This window comes from Piliocolobus tephrosceles, chromosome 2, assembly GCF_002776525.5.
Source record: "Piliocolobus tephrosceles isolate RC106 chromosome 2, ASM277652v3, whole genome shotgun sequence".
NCBI lineage: Eukaryota > Metazoa > Chordata > Mammalia > Primates > Cercopithecidae > Piliocolobus > Piliocolobus tephrosceles.
In genome coordinates this window covers 88986787-89006445 of record NC_045435.1, presented here as the reverse complement: position 1 = coordinate 89006445, position 19659 = coordinate 88986787, and the positions used below count along the sequence as shown (strand labels likewise).

The window sequence follows — 19659 nt, the reverse complement described above, 5'->3', positions numbered from 1 at the left end:
TTCTACTAAACATTTATTTCAATCTAAAATAACGTCTCTGAATTTCTGGTCCTTATACAGATAAATCAACCCTTAAAAGATTAAAGGAAATGCCTCATGTGGTAAACTACTACCTTCAAAAGGCCTATCAAGAAGGAGAGGGCAAACTAGGACCGTGACGGGCCAAAGATGAGGACAGGAGGTACTTTGCCACCTACCATCCCATCCTAGCACTCGGTCTGTCCCCTCACTATCCTTTCCTCCCTAAGACTTTTCCACGGGTGGGCAGGCAGGCAGGCAGTGATCTCCTCAGCACCTGACACTCTTACAAAAGCCTCTCCCTTCTCTTTGGTGAGCAGATCTCACGTGTGGAAACAAAAGGGAAAACAATATTTCACCTGTAATTCCAGGTCCAGATCCATAGCTGGAAAAATAAATACAGTACTAAACAGAAAGGTACTCTGGAAGACTATCACTCCTTTCCACAAGACCGATGGTGACTCCTACTCATGCTTCTTGCCAACTCAACAGCACAAAGAGGAAGATGCCACATTACTTATATCTGCTTAAGACCCTAACTACTAGCTAGTAATCAATCCCACCCTCTACAGACTTCCAAGAACTTCCCCAACAAACTCCCAGCACCATTTTTCATTCACTTTTATTATGTCTGCTGAATTTATGTGTTTATCTTGCTTCTGCACAAGGCTTTAAAAAAAAAAAAAGAAGAAGAAGCAGGGTCATTTAAAAAAAAAAATCTATGTTGCTCAGGCTGGCCTCCAACTCCTGGGCTGAAGTGATCCTTCTGCCTAAGCCTCCTGAGTAGCTGTGACATGCCACAGCTGTGCATGTCACAGTACGCATCTTCCCAAGGTCTTAAGAAACAGCATGGAGTGGCTACTTTACTGATCTCTTAATGATCTTAGGTTTCCTATAGAACCTAGGAGCAACCATGCAAGAGGAACTTAATATAGGCTTTTGGGAACTATGCTGAGACCTAACACTTAGACGAAAGCCTAGTTTTTCGTTCATCTACACTTGAAAATAAAAACTGTAGTTTTACAGATATGGAGACCCATTTGCAGAAAGATTCAGAAATGTAGACAAGAGGTGACAATGAGGTTTTATAGCTATTAATGATCATGTGTGCCACCCTAAACTACAATGAGCTACATCAATGACACCAAAACTTTAAACAATTAGATAGTTCAAGCCATTATCACTGTACAATGTTATACAATTTATATTTTTGAACGAAAAAAATTTATGCACATGATATAAACTGAAAAGTTACAAACAGGTATAAAATAAAAAGTAAGTCTCCTCACTTCTGTCAGCTTTACATCAGTAACTCTTCCTTTGAAGATAATAATGTTATCAATTTCCGGTCTATTTTTATGAGAATATGACTCCTAGAATTCAGCTGGTTTGAAAGAAAATGTTCCTTTTTTTTTTTTTTTTGAGATTTATGCAGGAACTTGGCGGGGACGGCAGGTGGAAAGGGGGTCCTCAAGTGTTATGCATAAAATAATACGAAAATAGGGTCTTCAAGTATTATTCAATAAAATAATACGAAAATATTTCCTTTTAAAACTGCAGGTCACTGGTCAGCCGTGGTGGCTCACGCCTGCAACCTCAGCACTTTGGGAGGCCTAGGTGGGCAAATCACATGAGATCAGGAGTTGGAGACCAGCCTGGCCAATATAGCAAAAACCCTGTCTCTACTAAAAATAAAAAAATTAGCTGGGCGTGGTGGTGCACATCTGTAATCCCAGTTACTTGGGAGGCTGCGGCATAAGAATCGCTTAAAGCCAGGAGGCAGAGGTTGCAGTGAGCTGAGATCTCTCCACTGCACTCCAGCCTGGTGGCAGAGCAAGACTCCATCTCAAAAAAAAAGGCTGGGGGGCAGCAAGTATCAAAAAAATTAAAAAGATCTATAGCAAGAAACATGACTGAAATTTTAAGAACACAAGACATAGACAATCCTACAAGCTTTCAGAAAGGCACCCTCCCAAAAAAACAGGTTACCCCAAAAATTGGACTGTATCAGACTTCTTAAGAGTAAAATCAGATGTTGAAAACAATGGTAAAATGCCTTTCAACTCAGAGCTAATGAATTTCAAACTAGAATTTCCTGTACAGCAACCTGTAACAGTGTGAATACAGAACAGACATTCCTGAAATCAAGGACTAAAAAGTTCACTTCCTACACATGCTACTGAGGTATGTGTTCTAGCTCAAGTAATGTAGTATCAGAAAAAGATAAAGACCTTAGATTCAAAAGTCACAGACCCAACCTAAGAAAGAAACTCTGAGTTTATAGGGCAAGCAATGATTCAAAAATAAACTGAGGCTGGGCACAGAAGCTCATGCCTATGCCTAAAATCCAAGCACTTTGAGAAGGTGGGTGGATCACACTTCTGTGTGAGTTCAAAACCAGCCTGGCCAACATAGTAAAACCCTGTCTGTACTAAAAATACAAAACAAAACAAAACAAAAAAAACATTAGCTGGATGTAGTGGCACACACTTGTAATCACAGGAGGCGGAGGCTCTGGTGAGCCAAGACCGCGCCACAGCACTCCAGCCTAGGCGACAGAGCAAGACACTTTCTCAAAATATAAAATAAATTGAGACAAATGAAACAAGACTGGTAAGAACTTGATAACCAAAGCTAGATAATATGTACACAGAGACTCATTTTACTACTTTGCCTACTTCTGTATATATATATATTTTTTCTTTTTTTCTTTTTTTTTTTTTTGAGACGGAGTCTCGCTCTGTTGTCCAGGCTGGAGTGCAGTGGCCGGATCTCAGCTCACTGCAAGCTCCGCCTCCCGGGTTTACGCCATTCTCCTGCCTCAGCCTCCCGAGTAGCTGGGACTACAGGCGCCTGCTACCTCGCCCGGCTAGTTTTTTGTATATTTTTTTAGTAGAGACGGGGTTTCACCATGTTAGCCAGGATGGTCTCGATCTCCTGACCTCATGATCTGCCCGTCTCGGCCTCCCAAAGTGCTGGGATTACAGGCTTGAGCCACCGCGCCCGGCCCTTTTTTTTTTTTTTTTTTTCCTAAAGACAGAATCTGGGCAGGTGCTATGGCTCATGCCTCTAATCCCAGCACTTCAGGAAGCTGAGGTGGGTGGATCACTTGAGGCCAGGAGTTTGATACCAACTTGGCCAACATGGCAAAATCCCTTCTTTATTTTTATTTTATTTTTACAATTAAAAAAAGAAAGGGAAAAAAGAAAAAAGACCAGCCTCCCAAGTAGCTGGGACTACAGGTACACACCACCACACCCAGCTAACTTGTATTTTTGGTAGAAACAGGGTTTTGCCAGGTTGCCCAGGCTAGTCTCAAACTCCTGAGCTTAAATGATCTGCCTGTCTCAGCCTCCCCAAGTGCTGGGATTACCGGCATGAGCCACCGTGCCCAGTCTACTTCTATATATCTTTTAATATTTCCATAATAAAAGTTTAAAGGTGGGTTGGGGTAGGTCAACAAATGGAGCTGGGAAAACTGAATATCCAAATACAAAAGAATGAATTTAGACTCCTATCTCACATCACCCACAAAAATTGACTTAGTGGATCACAGATCTAAATATAAAAGTATACAATAAAAAATTCTTAGAAGAAAAAAGAAAGTATATCTAAATGATCTTAGGTTAAGCCAAAGATTTCGAGACATGTAAAGAGCACAAACGATGAAAGAGAAAATTAGGTTGGACCTCATCAAATTAAAAACATTTGTATCACCAAGAAGTTCACTGAAAACACGCCAGGTACAGTTGCCCACATCTGTAATTCCAGTGTTTTGGAAGGCTGAGGCAGGAGAATCGCTTGAGATGAGGAGTTTGAGACCAGGGCAACATGAGACCCCATTCTACAAAAAAATAAAAAAAATTAGCCAGGCGTGGTGGCACGTTCCTATAGTCCCAGCTACTCAGGAGGCTGAGGAGGAAGGATCATGTGAGTCTGTGAGTTTGAGGCTGCAGTGAGCTGTGATCTTGCCACAGCATCTCCAGCCTAAGTGACAGAGCGAGACCCCGTCTTTTTTTTTTTTTTTTCCAGACAGAGTCTAGCTTTGTCGCCCAGGCTGGAGTGCAGTAGCGTGATCTCAACTCACTGTAACCTCCACCTTCCAGGTTCCAGTGACACTCCTGCCGCAGTCTCCCAAATAGCTGGGATTACAGGCACCCACCACCAAGCCCGGCTAATTTTTGTATTTTTAGTAGAGACATGATCTGCCTGCCTCCCAAAGTGATGCTCCCAAAGGGATGGGATTACAGGCGTGAGCCACTGTGCCTGGCGAAACCCTGTCTTTAAAAAAAAAAGAAAGAAAGAAAAAGAAAAAGGAGACTAGTAAATGGCAGAGCTGGAACCAAAAATTTAAATTCCAAACCCAAAGGCCCATGAATTATTTTCCAATGCATCTTTGGAATAACTGATACTTCAGTGGATACTTTGCTGGGTAATTCTTAGAAGGGACTTGTGGTAGATTAAAGACAGCCACAAGTTCACTGGCCTTTATTTCATTAAGAGGCAGATCAAGACAGGCTCTCTGCCCTGCCCAATAAAAATCAGTGGTAGCCTTTTCTAAGCCCAGGCCTTACAATCCTGGCAACTTTCATGTCCTGTTCTTGGAATGTTCTCTCTGGGAGTCTCAAGTTGCCATGTACAAAGTATGATCACCCTGCTGGAAACACCACAAAGAGAAATTCTGAGACTACATGGAGTGGAAAAAAACCTCAGTTACCCCTGCCAAGGACTAGGATTCTAATGAAGCTGTCTCAGACCTACATAAACCTACCTATGAAGTTAATACTGCTAAATGACTCAACTGATAGATGAAGCAGAACTGCCCAGTTGTTCGGTGTTAAAATTTGACAAAATTATGAGATTTAATAAAATTGTTATGTTTTAAACTACTCAATTTTGCTATTGTAAAATAATTTGGTTATCTGGAAATGGGGAGCTTTTGTAACAGAAACCTAAAATGCTCCTCTTTGGCTTTGGGACCACATAGTGGGTGTAAGCTGAAAGGGCTTTAAGAAAACCATCAGTAGGTATGTAAAGAGAGGAAAATAGTATTGAAGGTTGAAGAAGTAGATCTTTATTATCTAGTAGCACAACTTTTGGAAACACCATCATCTCTAGTCATGTGGAAATAGGGTAATTAATACACTTGAGGATATGGTTGGGGCATTTCCAGGCAGAATGGAAAAATTCTTTTTCTATTTTATTGTAAGCAGGTAGAAGAACATGGAAGTAAAGAAAAACTATTAGGTTTTCAGGCAGAATTCAGAGGAAATATGAAAAAACAGGGTTTGAATAAAACATTATTTCTCATGTCTGGTTCCTTCCAGCAGAGTCTGAAGCTAAGAAATGGCTTTGGGAGAAAGACCCAATCCAGAGCACTACCAGCAAAGGACGACCTCAGGGTAAATAGCTCAAGGTGCAGCCATAAAGCTTTTTGAATAGTATTTATAGTAGGACTTCTAAGAGTCTTGAGTATATGCCTTAGACCTTTCTACTAGACATGAGGGCCTCTAAGCATCTTTTAGATGTTTTTTTTGAGACAGGGTCTCACTGTCACCCAGGATAAAGTGCACCAGTGAAATCACAGCTCGCAGTAACCTCAAACTCCTCGGCTCAAGAGATCCTCCTGCCTCAGCCTCCCGAGTAGGTAGAATTATAGGCATTACACGACCATGCATGGCCAACTTTTAAAAACTTTATTTGTAGAGACAGGGTCTCTCTCTGTTGCCCAGGTTGGTCTCTAACTCCTGGCCTCAAGCAATCCTCCTGCCTCAGCTTCCCAAAGTGCTGGGCTTATGGTGTGAGCCACTGTGCTGGGTCTAAACATCTTTATAGCATGTCTCCTACATATATATTCTTTTATTGAGCTTCTTAGGTCTGGAAGTTAAAGTTTTCATCAAATTTGGAAAGTTTTTACACAGCCAATATTTATTTTTATTCTGCCTACATCACTCTTTCCTTTCTTTCTGCACTCCCATGTTTGGACACTTGACTTTTCCTACAATTTCCTAACCAAGCTTTTTATGACCTTTCAGGAATAACTGCCTCTGCTTTTGTTTTCTGCCTAGTTCATATCCCTGTGCTGAAATATTTGTTTTTAACCACTGTCCCTAGTTTTCAACTAGTTTTCTGTGTCACCTCTACAAGTTCACCTCTCAATTTATTTGTATCATCATTACTGAAGTTACAAATCTAAGATCCCTCCAACTAGACAAAAAGGGATCCAAAAATTAAGGCCTTTGTTCTTATAACATCTTAACCAAGACTAGGCAAAAACTGAGGGCTTTGTTCTCATAACATCTTAACTAAGACTAGGGCAAAAAGAGAACTATGTAGGCAAGAAAATATAGGTGTGGCTTTTGTCTAACGGGAATTACTTTTTTTTTTTTTTGAGACAGAGTCTCACTCTGTCCCCAGGCCGGAATGCAGTGGTGTGATCTCAGATCATTGAAACCTCCGCCTCCCAGGTTCAAGTGATTCTCATGCCTCAGCCTTCCAAGTAGCTGAGACTACAGGCACATGTCACTACGACTGGCTTAATTTTTGTATTTTTAGTAGACATGGGGTTTCACCATGTTGGCCAGGCTGGTCTTGAACTCCTGACATCCCTCAAATGATCTGCCCACCTCAGCCTCCCAAAGTGGGGATTACATTTTAAACACAGAATTCCCACAAAGTTCTTAAAAAGGTGTAACACCTTGAACTGAAGTAGAAAGAATATAAACTGGGCCTAAAAGTAGAATGCAGGCCAAGAAGCAAAACTCTGCTAATTTTTTAATGGAAAATGAAAAAGACTCAGAAGAAAAAACTGAAAGCCCAGAGGGCCGAGTCAAACTGTGGAGAACAATTCTGTGAGTAGGACTGGGCCCTGATGAAGGAACTGGAAATGTGTGCCTGGCTAGATTTCAAATTTGCCACGAACTATGACTGTTCTGTGTCTTCAATTCAAACCCTCCTTGAACGGAGTGCAGTTAACCTTGATGTGTCTCACCCGTTATACTAGTCCAGAAAATCTTCAAATTACAGTATCAGCATTCAAGAAGCTGTAAATAGGAACCACTCCTAAAGAGCCTCATCTGTACGTGGACCTGATTTACATAAGATCCGAGACCTCCAACCTCAGCTTGATACCATAATGAGATAAAGTCATGAGAGATCTATTTTTCAGTGGGGGAAAGGTATACAATTTATGACAAGAGAGCAGACTGTGGTGGGTTAAGGTGGCACATCTTCTACCTTGAGGGGTGCTCTGTGTCCCCTTACCTTGAATTTGGACAGAACATTTCACCAGTAGAGTAGGGCAGAAATTATGCTGTGTCAGTTTGGGGCTCCAAGTCGTAAGCCACTGGCAGATCCTCCTCCTTGCTGCTTGTGACATTCTTCTCTCAAAGTTCTAAGCTTTATAAAAAGTCCAACTACTCCTGGAGACTACCTTACAACTGCTTCTTAGAAAGGATGTATAGAGAGTGATGGTAGCCATCTCAGCCTAGGCATAGGCATATAAATGAAGTTGTCTCTGGCCCTCTATAATAGCCCAGGCATGAGGTAGTACTGAGTGACTCTGGTCAATGCGACATGGAGCACATTTTGCCAGCTAAGCCTGCCCAAGTTCCTCACTGCAGTATCGTGACAGATAATAAAATGACTGAGGTTTTAAATGACTAACTTCGTTTAAAGGGTAGTTACATAGTTTACATAGCAATAAATAACTGAAACAGGAATATTGTGGATGCTCAGATTATGGATTCTTGAAAGGTCTGGCAACAGTGATGACCAGGGTGTTTCAGGGAGAAGCTACAGGGAGAGGCCCAACCCTTCACATATTGGCTTTACAGAACCTGAGAAGAATGATGACGTCTGAGATGGTGTCACAGAAGATATACAGCAGCAGTCCCCAACCTTTTTGGCAGCAGGGACTGGTTTCATGGAAAAGGGTGAAAGACAATTTTTCTACGGGGCAGGGTGGGGGTAGCGGGTGGTTTCAGGATGAAACTTTTACACTTCAGATAATCAGGCATTAGATTCTCACATGAAGCACACAACCTAGATCCCTCGCATGCACAGTTCACAAAAGGGTTTGCACTCCTATGAGAATCTAATGCCACCACTGATCTGACAGGAGGCAAAACTCAGGCAGTAATGCTTGCTATCACTCGCTCTGACACTCACCTCCCGCTGTGTGGCCTAGCTCCTAACAGGCCACTGGGGTTGGGGATCCCTGATACATGGAACATAGAAGAAACAACCTGAGATAAATGATTAATGAGAAATAATAATCTAGCTGGAATAGGGTTGAGGCAAATTTTGCATTATGAAGCATGAATTCCAACAAGCAGAACAGAAGTAGTTTCTATGTAGTCATACAAAAATGAAACTGAACAGGACTAACTGTAGGCAAAATGATCCAATGGGCTATTTTTTCCTTCTGTCTCCTCTAAATAGGATTATTAAGGTATGGTAACAACGATCAACATGTTTAGTGCATATCAATTTCAATCAACCCTTGTCTGTTAAAGCCTTGTGACTAAAATATATAATGACAATTTTCACACCCCCAGAAAGAATTTCATGCTGGAAGCAGTGGCTGACACCGGTAATCCCAGCACATTGGGAGGCTGAGGTGGGAGGATTGCTTGGCACCAGGAGTTTGAGACCAGCCTGGGCAACATAGGGAGACCCTGCCTCTACAAAAAATTTTAAAATTAGCTGAGTGTGGTGGCACATGTCTGTGGAACCAGCTACTCGAGAGGCTGAGGCGAAAGGATCTCATTTGAGCCCAGGACATGAAGGCTATAGCGAGCCGTGATCACATCACCACATTCTAGCATGGGCGACAGAGCAAGACCCTGACAAAGCAAGCAAGCAAGCAAGTGAGAGAAAGAAAAAGAGAGAGGGGGAGAGAGAAAGAAAAAAGAAAGCAAGAATGAATGAAAGAGAGAAAGAGAGGAGAGAGAGAAAGAAAAGAATGAGAAATTGCAGAAACAATGCATCAAGTTATGAGACGTTTCTGAGGGTAAGAAAGAGTCTTCCCGTTGTCCCAGAGCTAATATCCAATTACCATGTTGCCACGAATACAAACCTACTTATGCCATTTTGGAAAACGTGGACATGGGGTGGTTTGTAGAATAAATCCAAAGGAAGTATCTGTGGTTTTAAGAAAATGTGATCTCTGCTTTCTTGGAAGAACTGAACCTACTATTGCTGACAAAAAGAGAACATGCTCTAATATGGTGGATTTACAGTTTATTCTGGCAACAGTTCTGGGGTCTTCCTTCTCCTCTAAGCCTAAAGACCCAGATGGAAAGGATCCAAAGCACCCAAACAATGGTACTTCTGCTTACACCCACACACCACTCCTTTAGCTGAGACAATTCACAGCCTGTCAGCAGGTGCAGTGAAAAAATGGACATGCTCTTGAAGAACCGTTCAGGGGGCAATAGTAGAAGCCATAAAGCATGCCACCTCATCTATTTAGGAGATAGATCTAGAATCTCTAATTATCACTCCACGTCTGTATGACAAAAGATTCTTACGGAAAACTTTTAATAACAAAGCTGTTTATAGACACAGAAGAAGAAAATGAGAATAAGAGAACCTTGGATTGGCTACATAAGTTAATATTAATTATAGTAATTTCAGTGGAATCCTTACCCCCCTAATTACCATGTAGTATGAAAATGATTATGTGTGTTATCAAATTTATCAGATCCAGCTGTAAGTGCACTGAAAGGTTCACATGTGCCAAGTCGTGCAGCATGAGCATTTGTACACTTTCGTAACTCAGAGGGAAACCTAGGTGTTTTGAGTATGAAGATACAAGTTCCTAGTAAATAGAAGGAAGAGTAAGTGATGACGAGGGAGTGAAAATTCAGTGACCTGGAGAGAAATTCTTCTTTGGACACCTTTTAAATTTTGTATGGAATAGTGAAGAGGCAGGCCAAATGATCCATAAAAGTAGTTTCTCTGCAGTGAAGGAGTCAAGCCATTGTAAGATAATCAGTAGTGCATACCAGGCAAATCTTTGTGCCCAAAGTTGCTCATATTAACAGCTATGAGGCCAGAGGAAAACATCATGAAGCATTTGTGAAACTTAAAAAAAAATTATTTTTTGTAGAGATAGAGTCTCACTATGCTGCACAGGCTGGTTCTGAACTCCTAAGCAAAAGTGATCCTCCTGCCTTGGCCTCCTAAAGTGCTACAATTACACGTGTGAGCCACTGCACCCAGCCTCGTGAAACTTTTAAAAGGTAATCTACCATTTTAGTTCTTCCTATGGCAACATATACTGAAGCACAGCAGAGTGATATCAAGAGGAGACACTGGGCAGGTGAGGTGGCTCACACCTATAATCTTGACACATTGAGAGGTCAAGGTGGGCAAATCTCTTGAGCCCAAGAGCTGCAGACCAGCCTGGGTAACATGGCAAAACCCAGTCTCTACAAAAAAAATTTTAAAAAGAGAAGAAATAACAGAAAGAAAAAACCATGCTCTGTAAGAAAAGAATGTCCGAAAAAGCTTAATTAGAGATAAAAGAATAAATTCTGTTTGGCAGAACTACAAGAAACAGTTCAGGAAGGACAGGTAAGAAATGAGAGTTGAGAATTAAGTAGGGTCCTGATTATAGAATAATCCTAAATTCTCTACAAAAGAGTTTGAAATTGTAGCCTGAGAGAGATAGGGAGGTTCCTGAAGAAAGTAACATGCTCCTATTTGCATTTTTAAAGATTTCTGTGAATAATGTAGGATTCCATTTATATGAAGTGAAAAAAAAAAGGATAAACTAATCTATAGTGTAATGAGACAGACTAGTGATTACTCTCCAGGGAACACAAAGTAACTGGAATAAGAGGAAGCTTCTGGAGGGGCTGGTATGTTGTTTATTAAAATGGATGCTTGTGACATGGGTGGGCTCAGTTTGTCAAAAATTCACAAAGGTGTAGGCTTAAGTATGTCCATTTACTTGAATGTGAGTTACACTTAAGAACAAGTTAAAAAGCAAAAAGATTACACTGGCTGCAGGTTAGAGAATGGGACTGAGAAGACAGGCAAAACATTAAGAGATGCTGACCTGAGTGAGCAGTTGAACATTAGCCAGTGATCTAAAGCACCATGAAGGATTTGCTGGCTGAATAGCTACGGAAAATGAAGGAACCAAGAATAAAAAATGAGCTGAGGTTGCAGGTTTGAAGACTGAGGAAGGGCACAAAGGAGAAAGCCCTCTCCACCTCTAGCTCCTCATTTATAAGGTGAGAGTCTGGGCATGGTGTCTCATGCCTGTAATATCAGTACTTTGGGAGGCTAAGGCAGGTGAATCACCTGAAGTCAGGAGTTCGAGACCAGCCTGACCAACGTGGTGAAACCCTGTCTGTACTAAAAATACAAAAGTTAGCCGGGTATAGTGGTGGGCGCCTGTAATCCCAGCTACTTGGGAGGCTGACACAGGAGGCGGAGGTTGCAGTGAGCCAAGATCACACCACTGCACTCCAGCCTGGGGAGTAGAGTGAGACTCTTATCTCCAAAGAAAAAAAAATAATAATAATAATAATAATCCTTAAGGTCTCTGAAACACCTAATGACAGTATTACAGTAAGAACTTCAACAGCTCAGAGACAAAGAAATGCCCAAACACTCCAGGGTAGCAGAAGACAGACTAAAAAAGATGTTTGCAATGAAAAAGCAAAACCAGACAAATGGTGAAAAAGAGTCAAGTTATATTAGCCATCACTTAAGCAAGCATGTACCTCAAAACTTCCCAGAGGTGAGGGGGATGTAGGGGAGATAGAACAACTAAAATTAGTTCAAGAATCAGAAAGATCAGGAGATATCTTACTGATTCTTGAGCTAATTTTAGTTATTAGGAAGTATTAGCTAATTTTAGTTATTAGGAAAAAGGCAGGTAGTATGAATTTGTAGGACTTCAAGTTAGTATAGTAACAATGATCAGCCAGGTAACTGTCTGGGGTTGACTGAGCATTTGCTGCGGCCTGTAAACACCTCCCTAACCTCCATTGTCTCTATCTATGTCAGATGGGTGGGCATTCAAAACAGTAATCTTAGAGTTTGAATTGGTTCATCACATCAGATTAAACACTTACAGAAGTAGTTCACAGTAGCTGAATGATCCAGGGAATTAAAAGACCATGAAAAAGCATCTTTATTAAGAGATCAAAAACAGTTCAAAATAAAATGATTAGCAATGTTCTAGTAATCACTGTTTCTTGAAATGTGGTATCCTATAATGGAAGGAAACTACTTCTGAAGTAGAATGAAGAATAGGGGAAAAGATTTTTCAAAACTTTACATATTCATGTTTAGAATTACTTAAAATGTTAAATTAACACAGAGAGGAAAATAACATTCTCATGTCTTCTTAAATATGCTCTGCAGCTAATACTATAAATAGAAAAAACCACCCCCAGAAAAGCTGGCAAATTTCAAGAAGAAAAAGAGCTATTTTAGGGTCTCTCTCTCCTTTCAGTCTGTAAGATCAGGGTGAAGTATTTAAGCAAGGAAACGGGTTTTTGTCTTAAAAATCATAAATATTTCAATCTGATAGAAATTATTGGAACAACAGTCCAAGATAAGTTCTGCAGGCAAATTAAAAACAAAATGATAATCAATTCCTTAAAGAGACTTCAAAATTTGCCTTCATTCTCTGTAGTCTTTACAAGGCTAAATGACACAATGAATGGAATGAAAGAAGTCACCCTTTAGACTGAATCTACTATTTCTATCGCCCTCCTCCTTCCTGTGGATTTCTTAACCTAGAAATGCCATTCAAGCAAATAGTCATCTTCTATTGGGAGCAAAGCTCTTTATACTAAATGTTCCCAATTAACTAAAAACAATACGACCATTCATGCCTTAAGAGAGCACTGGAAAAGGGCTGTCAGGGGCAAACCTTGGCTTTGGTAGCCGCTGAGGCAAGAGCAGCTGCTGCGGCTGTGGCAACATTTCCTTCGGAAATTTCATGTTCTACTTTCTTCTTCCCAGTATCGCTTTCTCTTTCTTTACACGTATCAGTGAGTTCTTTGTTCTCCTCAGTCTCCTTTTCTTCTGAAAATATCAGAAAGCTTTATTACTAATGTGCCCAGTCTCGAAAATCCATCTATCTCCTCACCTCCACCACGGTAACAAACTAGGACTGATGTGACAAAGAGATGTCAATGCTTTTTTCTTTTTTTTTTTTTTGAGACGGAGTCTTGCTCAGTTGCCCAGGCTGGAGTGCAGTGGCGCGATCTCAGCTCACTGCAAGCTCCGCCTCCCGGGTTCATGCCATTCTCCTGCCTCAGCCTCCCAAGTAGCTGGGACTACAGGCACCCGCCATCACGCCCAGCTAATTTTTTGCATTTTTAGTACAGACGGGGTTTCACCATGTTAGCCAGGATGGTCTCAATATCCTGACCTCGTGATCCACCCGCCTCGGCCTCCCAAAGTGCTGGGATTACAGGCGTGAGCCACTGCACCCGGCCAATGCTTTTTTTCTTTTTAAGAGTTCTGTTGGGCCATTCCATGCATTTAGGTTTGCCTCTATTAGGGGACATGTTTTCTAAACAGTACACTTGTTTTCCTATCATTTTGCTAAGTACTATGTGGAGGTCCCTTGGATATATATATAAAGGAAAATTCAGGGGAACTAAGTCTAAAACCAACATACTTGCTCATCAGTCAATGAAATGCTCTAGGAACTCTAGGGTCTGTAGGAAATCAGAAGCTGACAACAGACTACTTCTGTAAGCCTGACAGGCATGATGGGGTGTATAAGCAACTGACACAGAAAATAAAATGGCAAGTCTGTGAGGTGACTTCAATACTGCTGAATAACTTGTTGTTCTACATATTAAAAGCACAGAGAAAAAGTGTAGCCACCAGCATTCGTATTAGTACCTATGTGATAAATGAAACTCAATTACATACTTACCGTTACATTAAGAAACAAACCCAAAATAAAGGGGAAATATTTCTATATAAATCACCTTCATTTCTCCAGTGCCTTTTACAGTTTTATATAAGAGTATCTAAGGAGTTTCCTCAAATTACCTGATTTGGTATCCTCACTCACTTCACTATCCTGTTCCTTTTCACCATTTTTTTCATTTTCTCCATCTTGTGCTTTATCACCTTCATCTGTTTCATTTTCCACTTTGTTTTCTGCCTGAAAGGGATACAAAGCAAGAGGAGAGGCAGTGAGCAAAAAAAATCCCAGACCTTTTTACGAGTAATTATCTTAGACTAGCAAAAGGTTCCAATATTTTTGGCAAGAAGTAGACTAGATTCAAAAGTGACTTGTAGAGAACTGCTGGAAAAGAACTAATAAATTCTGAGCAATACTTTCTACCACTTCAACACTTGAGTGCTCACAAGATATTCCTCCAAAGCACAGAGTCGCTGCCCTCTCTGTATACTCTGCTGTAAAGCAAGGTTTACAATGCCCAAAGGAAAGTGAAGGGAATGAACTGATATTATTTGTTGACTAAAAACAGGCCAGGCCAGGTGCGGTGGGTCACACCTGTGATTCCAGCACTTTGGGAGGCTGAGGCGGGCGGATCACCTAAGGTCAGTAGTTTGAGATCAGCTGGCCAACATGGTGAAACCCTGTCTTTACTAAAAATACAAAAAAGAAATTAGCTGAGCATGGTGATGGGAACCTGTCATCCCAGGTACTTGGGAGACTGAGGCAGGAGAATCCCTTGAATGCCGGGGAGGCAGAGGTTGCAGTGACCCAAGATCACGCCATTGCACTCCAGCCTAGGCAGCAAGAGTTGAGACTCCATCTCAAAAACAACCGCCACTGGCCGGGCGCAGTGGCTCACGCCTGTAATCCCAGCACTTCGGGAGGCTGAGGCGGGTGGATCACGAGGTCAGGAAATTGAAACCATCCTGGCTAACATGGTGAAACCTCGTCTCTATTAAAAATTAAAAAAAATTAGCTGGGCGTAGTGGCGGGTGCCTGTAGTCCCAGCTAGCTACTTGGGAGGCTGAGGCAGGAGAAAGGTGTGAACTCGGGAAGGGGAGCTTGCAGTGAGCTGAGATCGCGCCACTGCACTCCAGCCTGGGGGACTGAGCAAGACTCCGTTTCAAAAAGAAAAAAAAAGAAAAAGAAAAAGAAAAAGAAAAAAAACCCCACCACCACCACATATATATATGTGTGTGTATGTGTGTGCATGTACTTAATAATTACTGATTGATTTAAAGAATTAAGAGCTTTTAAATTTCACACCATCAACAAAGAAGTTGAAATACTACTGGAAAAGTTGACAAAGTCTTTTAATACAGCCATCTGCTAATAGTTTCAGGAAGAACCATGAGAGAACATCAGTGATCATGCTTTAGAAACTGAAAAAAACCGCAACTATCACTGACTTCATGAGGCTATATTGTTTGCTTAGAGGTAGGGTCCCCATACAGTGCCTAGGGTGGTTTCAAAGTCCTAGTGTCAAGTGATCCTCCAACCTTCCAAGTAGCTGGGACTACAAGTATTAGCCACCACACCCAGCTGAGACTGTTATAGGAATTAAATGAAATAAACAATGTGAAGTACAAATATCATCTTTAGAATACTGCAGGAACTATAATCAATTTCATTATTACCCTCACCCTCCCCTTGACTATATGCAATTTTAGAATACCACATGTAATCAAGACCTTCAGTCCTGGCTTATATATATTCACTCAAATAGTGACTGACTGCTCACTATGTGCAGTAAAACTATTAGGAATACAAAGGCCCAGAGGCTGGGCGTGGTGGCTCATACCTATAATCCCAACACTTTGGGAAGCCAAGGCGGTGGATCACCTGAGGTCAGGAGTTTGAGACCAGCCTGGCCAACGGAGTGAAACCACGTCTCTACTAAAAATACAAAAATTAGCTGGATGTGGTGGTGCGTGGCTGTAATTCCAGCTACTTGGGAGGCTGAGGCAGGAGAATCGCTTGAACTCAGAAAACGGAGGTTGCAGTGAGCCAAGGTCGCGCCACGGCATTCCAGCCTCGGTGACGGAGTGAGACTCCGTTTCCAAAAAAAAAAGAAAAGGACTACAAAGGCCTACATCCTGACTTTTGTAACCTCCTGTTCTGCCGCACCCATGATGCATTTACAGTTTCCTACAGAAGAGAGATTGAGCCACTAACACACTGGTTTTAGTGTCTCTCCTCCCCAACTAGTGTGAATCTTTGATTTTCTAACCTCTATGTCAATCTTTATATTTCTACCTACTCTTTAAAACCTACCTCAAATGTCATCTTCTCATTAATTATTTTCTAAAGATTCTTCCGCAGGCAGTTAGCCCTCATAGGAAATCACTTATTATTCTGTCATTCTCTTCTGGCACAAGTATAAGACTCAAACCTTACAATTTGATATTCACAAGAACCACAACTTTTATTTTTTGTTGCTGAGACAGAGTCTCACTCTGTTGCCCAGGCTGGAGTGTAGTGGCACGATCTCGGCTCACTGCAAGCTCCACCTCCCGGGTTCACACCATTCTCCTGTCTCAGCCTCCTGAGTAGCTGGGACTACAGGCGCCCACCACCATGCCCGGCTAATTTTTTTGTATTTTTAGTAGAGATGGGGTCTCACCATGTTAGCCAGGATGGTCTCGATCTCTTGGCCTTGTGATCTGCCCACCTCAGCCTCCCAAAGTGCTGGGATTACAGGCGTGAGCCACTGCACCTGGCCAAGAACCACAACTTTTGTATTCATATTCCCTCTTCTTTTGTGGGAAATTTGTATTCCTTCTTCTTTTAATACAATGAAATTAGATGTTTAAAATATAAAAGAAGAGGATAGGGAGTGAATATACCTTCTCTCCAGTGAATAAATGAAAAATGTCCTATATTATATCTTGTGAGAACTATACCTTAAACCAGCAAAGTCCAAGTAGCAGATAGAATTACTTACAGTTCCCTAAGAGGGACTCAAACACACCAAAAAAACAAACCATTATGCTCCAAAAAGCATGCTATCTGTGGTTTTACTGCTGTGAGACTTTACCTTTTCAGGCTGCTGACCATCAGGGTCGGCTTCCATTTTTTCCTCTTCAGCTCCTTCTACAAGTAAAAGAATAAGAACAAGTACTCCAATGTGGAAAAAGGTTAAAACTATTATACAACTGTGAGCGTGTCTGAAATACAAATACACACAGTAATACATATGAATATCATAGCCATACAGTCAGGCACAAAATACACACTGTATGATAAAGTTCAAAAACAGGTAAAAAGTAATCTATGGTGTCAGAACTCAGAACAGTGGCTAACAGGGCGAAGAGGTGAGTTATACAGAAAGCAGGTTCAGTGGGGAAATGGGAGGTCCTAGGGTGCTGGTACTTCTCTGTTTCTAGGTCTGGAATTTATAGAAATGAACTAGGCTGTCTGCTTATGATTTTCGATTTTCTGTATGTATTAAAATATAAACGCAAAATAAAAATAATTCATTATTATTTAACAGATGCTTGACAAGTATATATTTTGACTCAGGTACTGGGGGAAACACTGCTGACCCAGATAGTCACTGAAATCTCAAGAGGATAACATCTTGGCTAGATAGGACACAAACCAAGAAGTCCAGCACAGTATAACAGAGGCACGTATCAACAAATTACAAGAGAAAATTATTTCATATGTGAGAAAATTATTAATTTTCTATAATTTTAGGAACCTAATAAACTAATGTCAAACTATATAAGCAGCCAGGCATGGTCGCTCATGCCTGTAATGCCAGCACTTTGGGAGGCTGAGGTGACTCAATCACGAGGTCAGGAGTTCGAGATCAGACTGGCCAACTTGATGAAACCCTGTCTCTACTAAAAATACAAAAAAATTAGCCAGGTGCAGTGGTGTGCACCTATAGCCCTAGCTACTCGGGAGTCTGAGGCAGGAGAATTGTTTGAACCAAGGAGGCAGAAGTTGCGGTGAGCCAAGATTGCAACACCGCACTTCAGCCTGGGAGACAGAGCGAGACTAACAAACAAACAAACAGACAAACCAACCGTATAAGCAAAAACTGAGAATGGCAGGGAAGAAACAAAGACAAACATCATCATAAAGGATTTGAACACACCTCTCAATAAGATATAGAGCAGATATGAACACAGAAAAATGGTACAAATGTACATATGCTGAATTCTACATCCACCAATTAGGCAATAATACACATTAATTTCAAGCTCACACAACATTTTTAAAATAGTGATTACAAATTAGGTCACAAAGTTTTGAGTCCTCACAAATTTCAAATAACCACTATCATACAGATCAATTTATCCAACCACAATGCAAAGAAATCCGATGTTTAAAATATAAAAATAAACTTCTCTACGCTTGGAAACTTAATTGTGGAAAGTAAAAGTAGTAATTACAGAGAATGTAAAGTCTTAGGCTTACATCAGAAAAGAAATAAAGGCTCAAAGTATATGAGCTCTATGTCCTTTATGATATAGCAGAAAAAGAAAACAATATAGAAGATAGGGAGAAAAAAAGAAAACAGGAAAAAATACACTGGAGATTTAGAAAAATATACGAGAATTAATATTCCCAAATGTTGGTTCTTTGAAATGATTAATAAAAATGATAAATGTAACTCATCAAGAAAAGAGAGAGATGGCATAAACAAACTATATGAGGAATGGAAGAAAGATCATGACAGAACAAGGTCAAAAAGGAAGTGATAATACATTCTGAAAAACTTTATTCCAAGTAAAATTTAAAACTTAGATCAAATGGGAAAATTACAAAAAAATTATTTTTATCAAACTGATTCCAGAAGACAAAGAAGTCCTGAATTGTCTTTATATTAGTTAGAAAAACTGAAATAACTATAAAACTTAAAAATACACTAGTCCAGATGTTTTATACTGGGAAATTCTACCAAACTCTTAGGGAAAAGATGATTACAATCTTACATAATCTTTCCTAGAGAATAGAAAAAGAGGGAATTCCCCTACCTCAGTCTATGATACCAGTATAACTTTGATTCACAAATCAAATAGGGATAACAGGTAAGAAATATTAGAGGACACTAGGCTAAATCTCATTTGTAATCACAAATGAAAAACTAAGCAAATTATATGAAAACGGAATACAGCAATGTGTTAAAAAAGAAAACCTACACTAGACAGAGTAATATGAAGGATGACTTAATATTAGTACTCTACAAACCTATTTAATTAAATGCATGTAAAGTATCTGACAAAACTCAGTATTGTCCATTATAAGCTCCTGGAAAATAAAGGCTACAAAGGAAGGTTCCTGATCTCCAAAAGGCTGTTCTCAAAAATCCTACAACAAATAACATTATTCACTGAATGATGCCAACAGTATTCTCTATATAAAATTAAGAGCAAGATAAGAATACAAATATTACTATTTCCCTTCAATATTGTCATACAGGCCAAAGCCAACACAGTTAATTAAGAAAAAAAATTAGGCTGGCCATAGTGGCTCATGCCTCTAATCCCAGCACTTTGGGAGGCCAAGGTGGGTGAATCACTTGAGTCAAGGAGTTTGAGACCAGCCTGAGCAACACTGGGAAACCCCGTGTCTATAAAATATATAAAAACTAGCCAGGCATGGTGATGAGCACCTGATCTCAACTACTCAGGAAGTTGAGGGAGGAGGATCGCCTGAGCCTAGGAGGTCAAGAC

The 19659-nt window shown here is 40.6% G+C and overlaps 1 protein-coding gene across 2 annotated transcripts in view; it reads right to left on the bottom strand.

Annotated features, from left to right (window-relative positions):
- SMARCC1 (SWI/SNF related, matrix associated, actin dependent regulator of chromatin subfamily c member 1) overlaps positions 1-19659 on the bottom strand; it is a 205889-nt gene that overhangs the window by 39159 nt on the left and 147071 nt on the right. The window contains exons 22-24 of one of the 2 annotated variants that reach the window (XM_023231828.2): positions 17010-17065; positions 14059-14173; positions 12920-13074 (exon numbers count right to left, since the gene is read on the bottom strand). In XM_023231828.2, the coding sequence (XP_023087596.1) occupies positions 12920-13074; positions 14059-14173; positions 17010-17065 (326 nt within the window). The remainder of the gene's footprint in view (positions 1-12919; positions 13075-14058; positions 14174-17009; positions 17066-19659) is intronic. The other variant, XM_023231829.2, reaches the window with a different exon arrangement.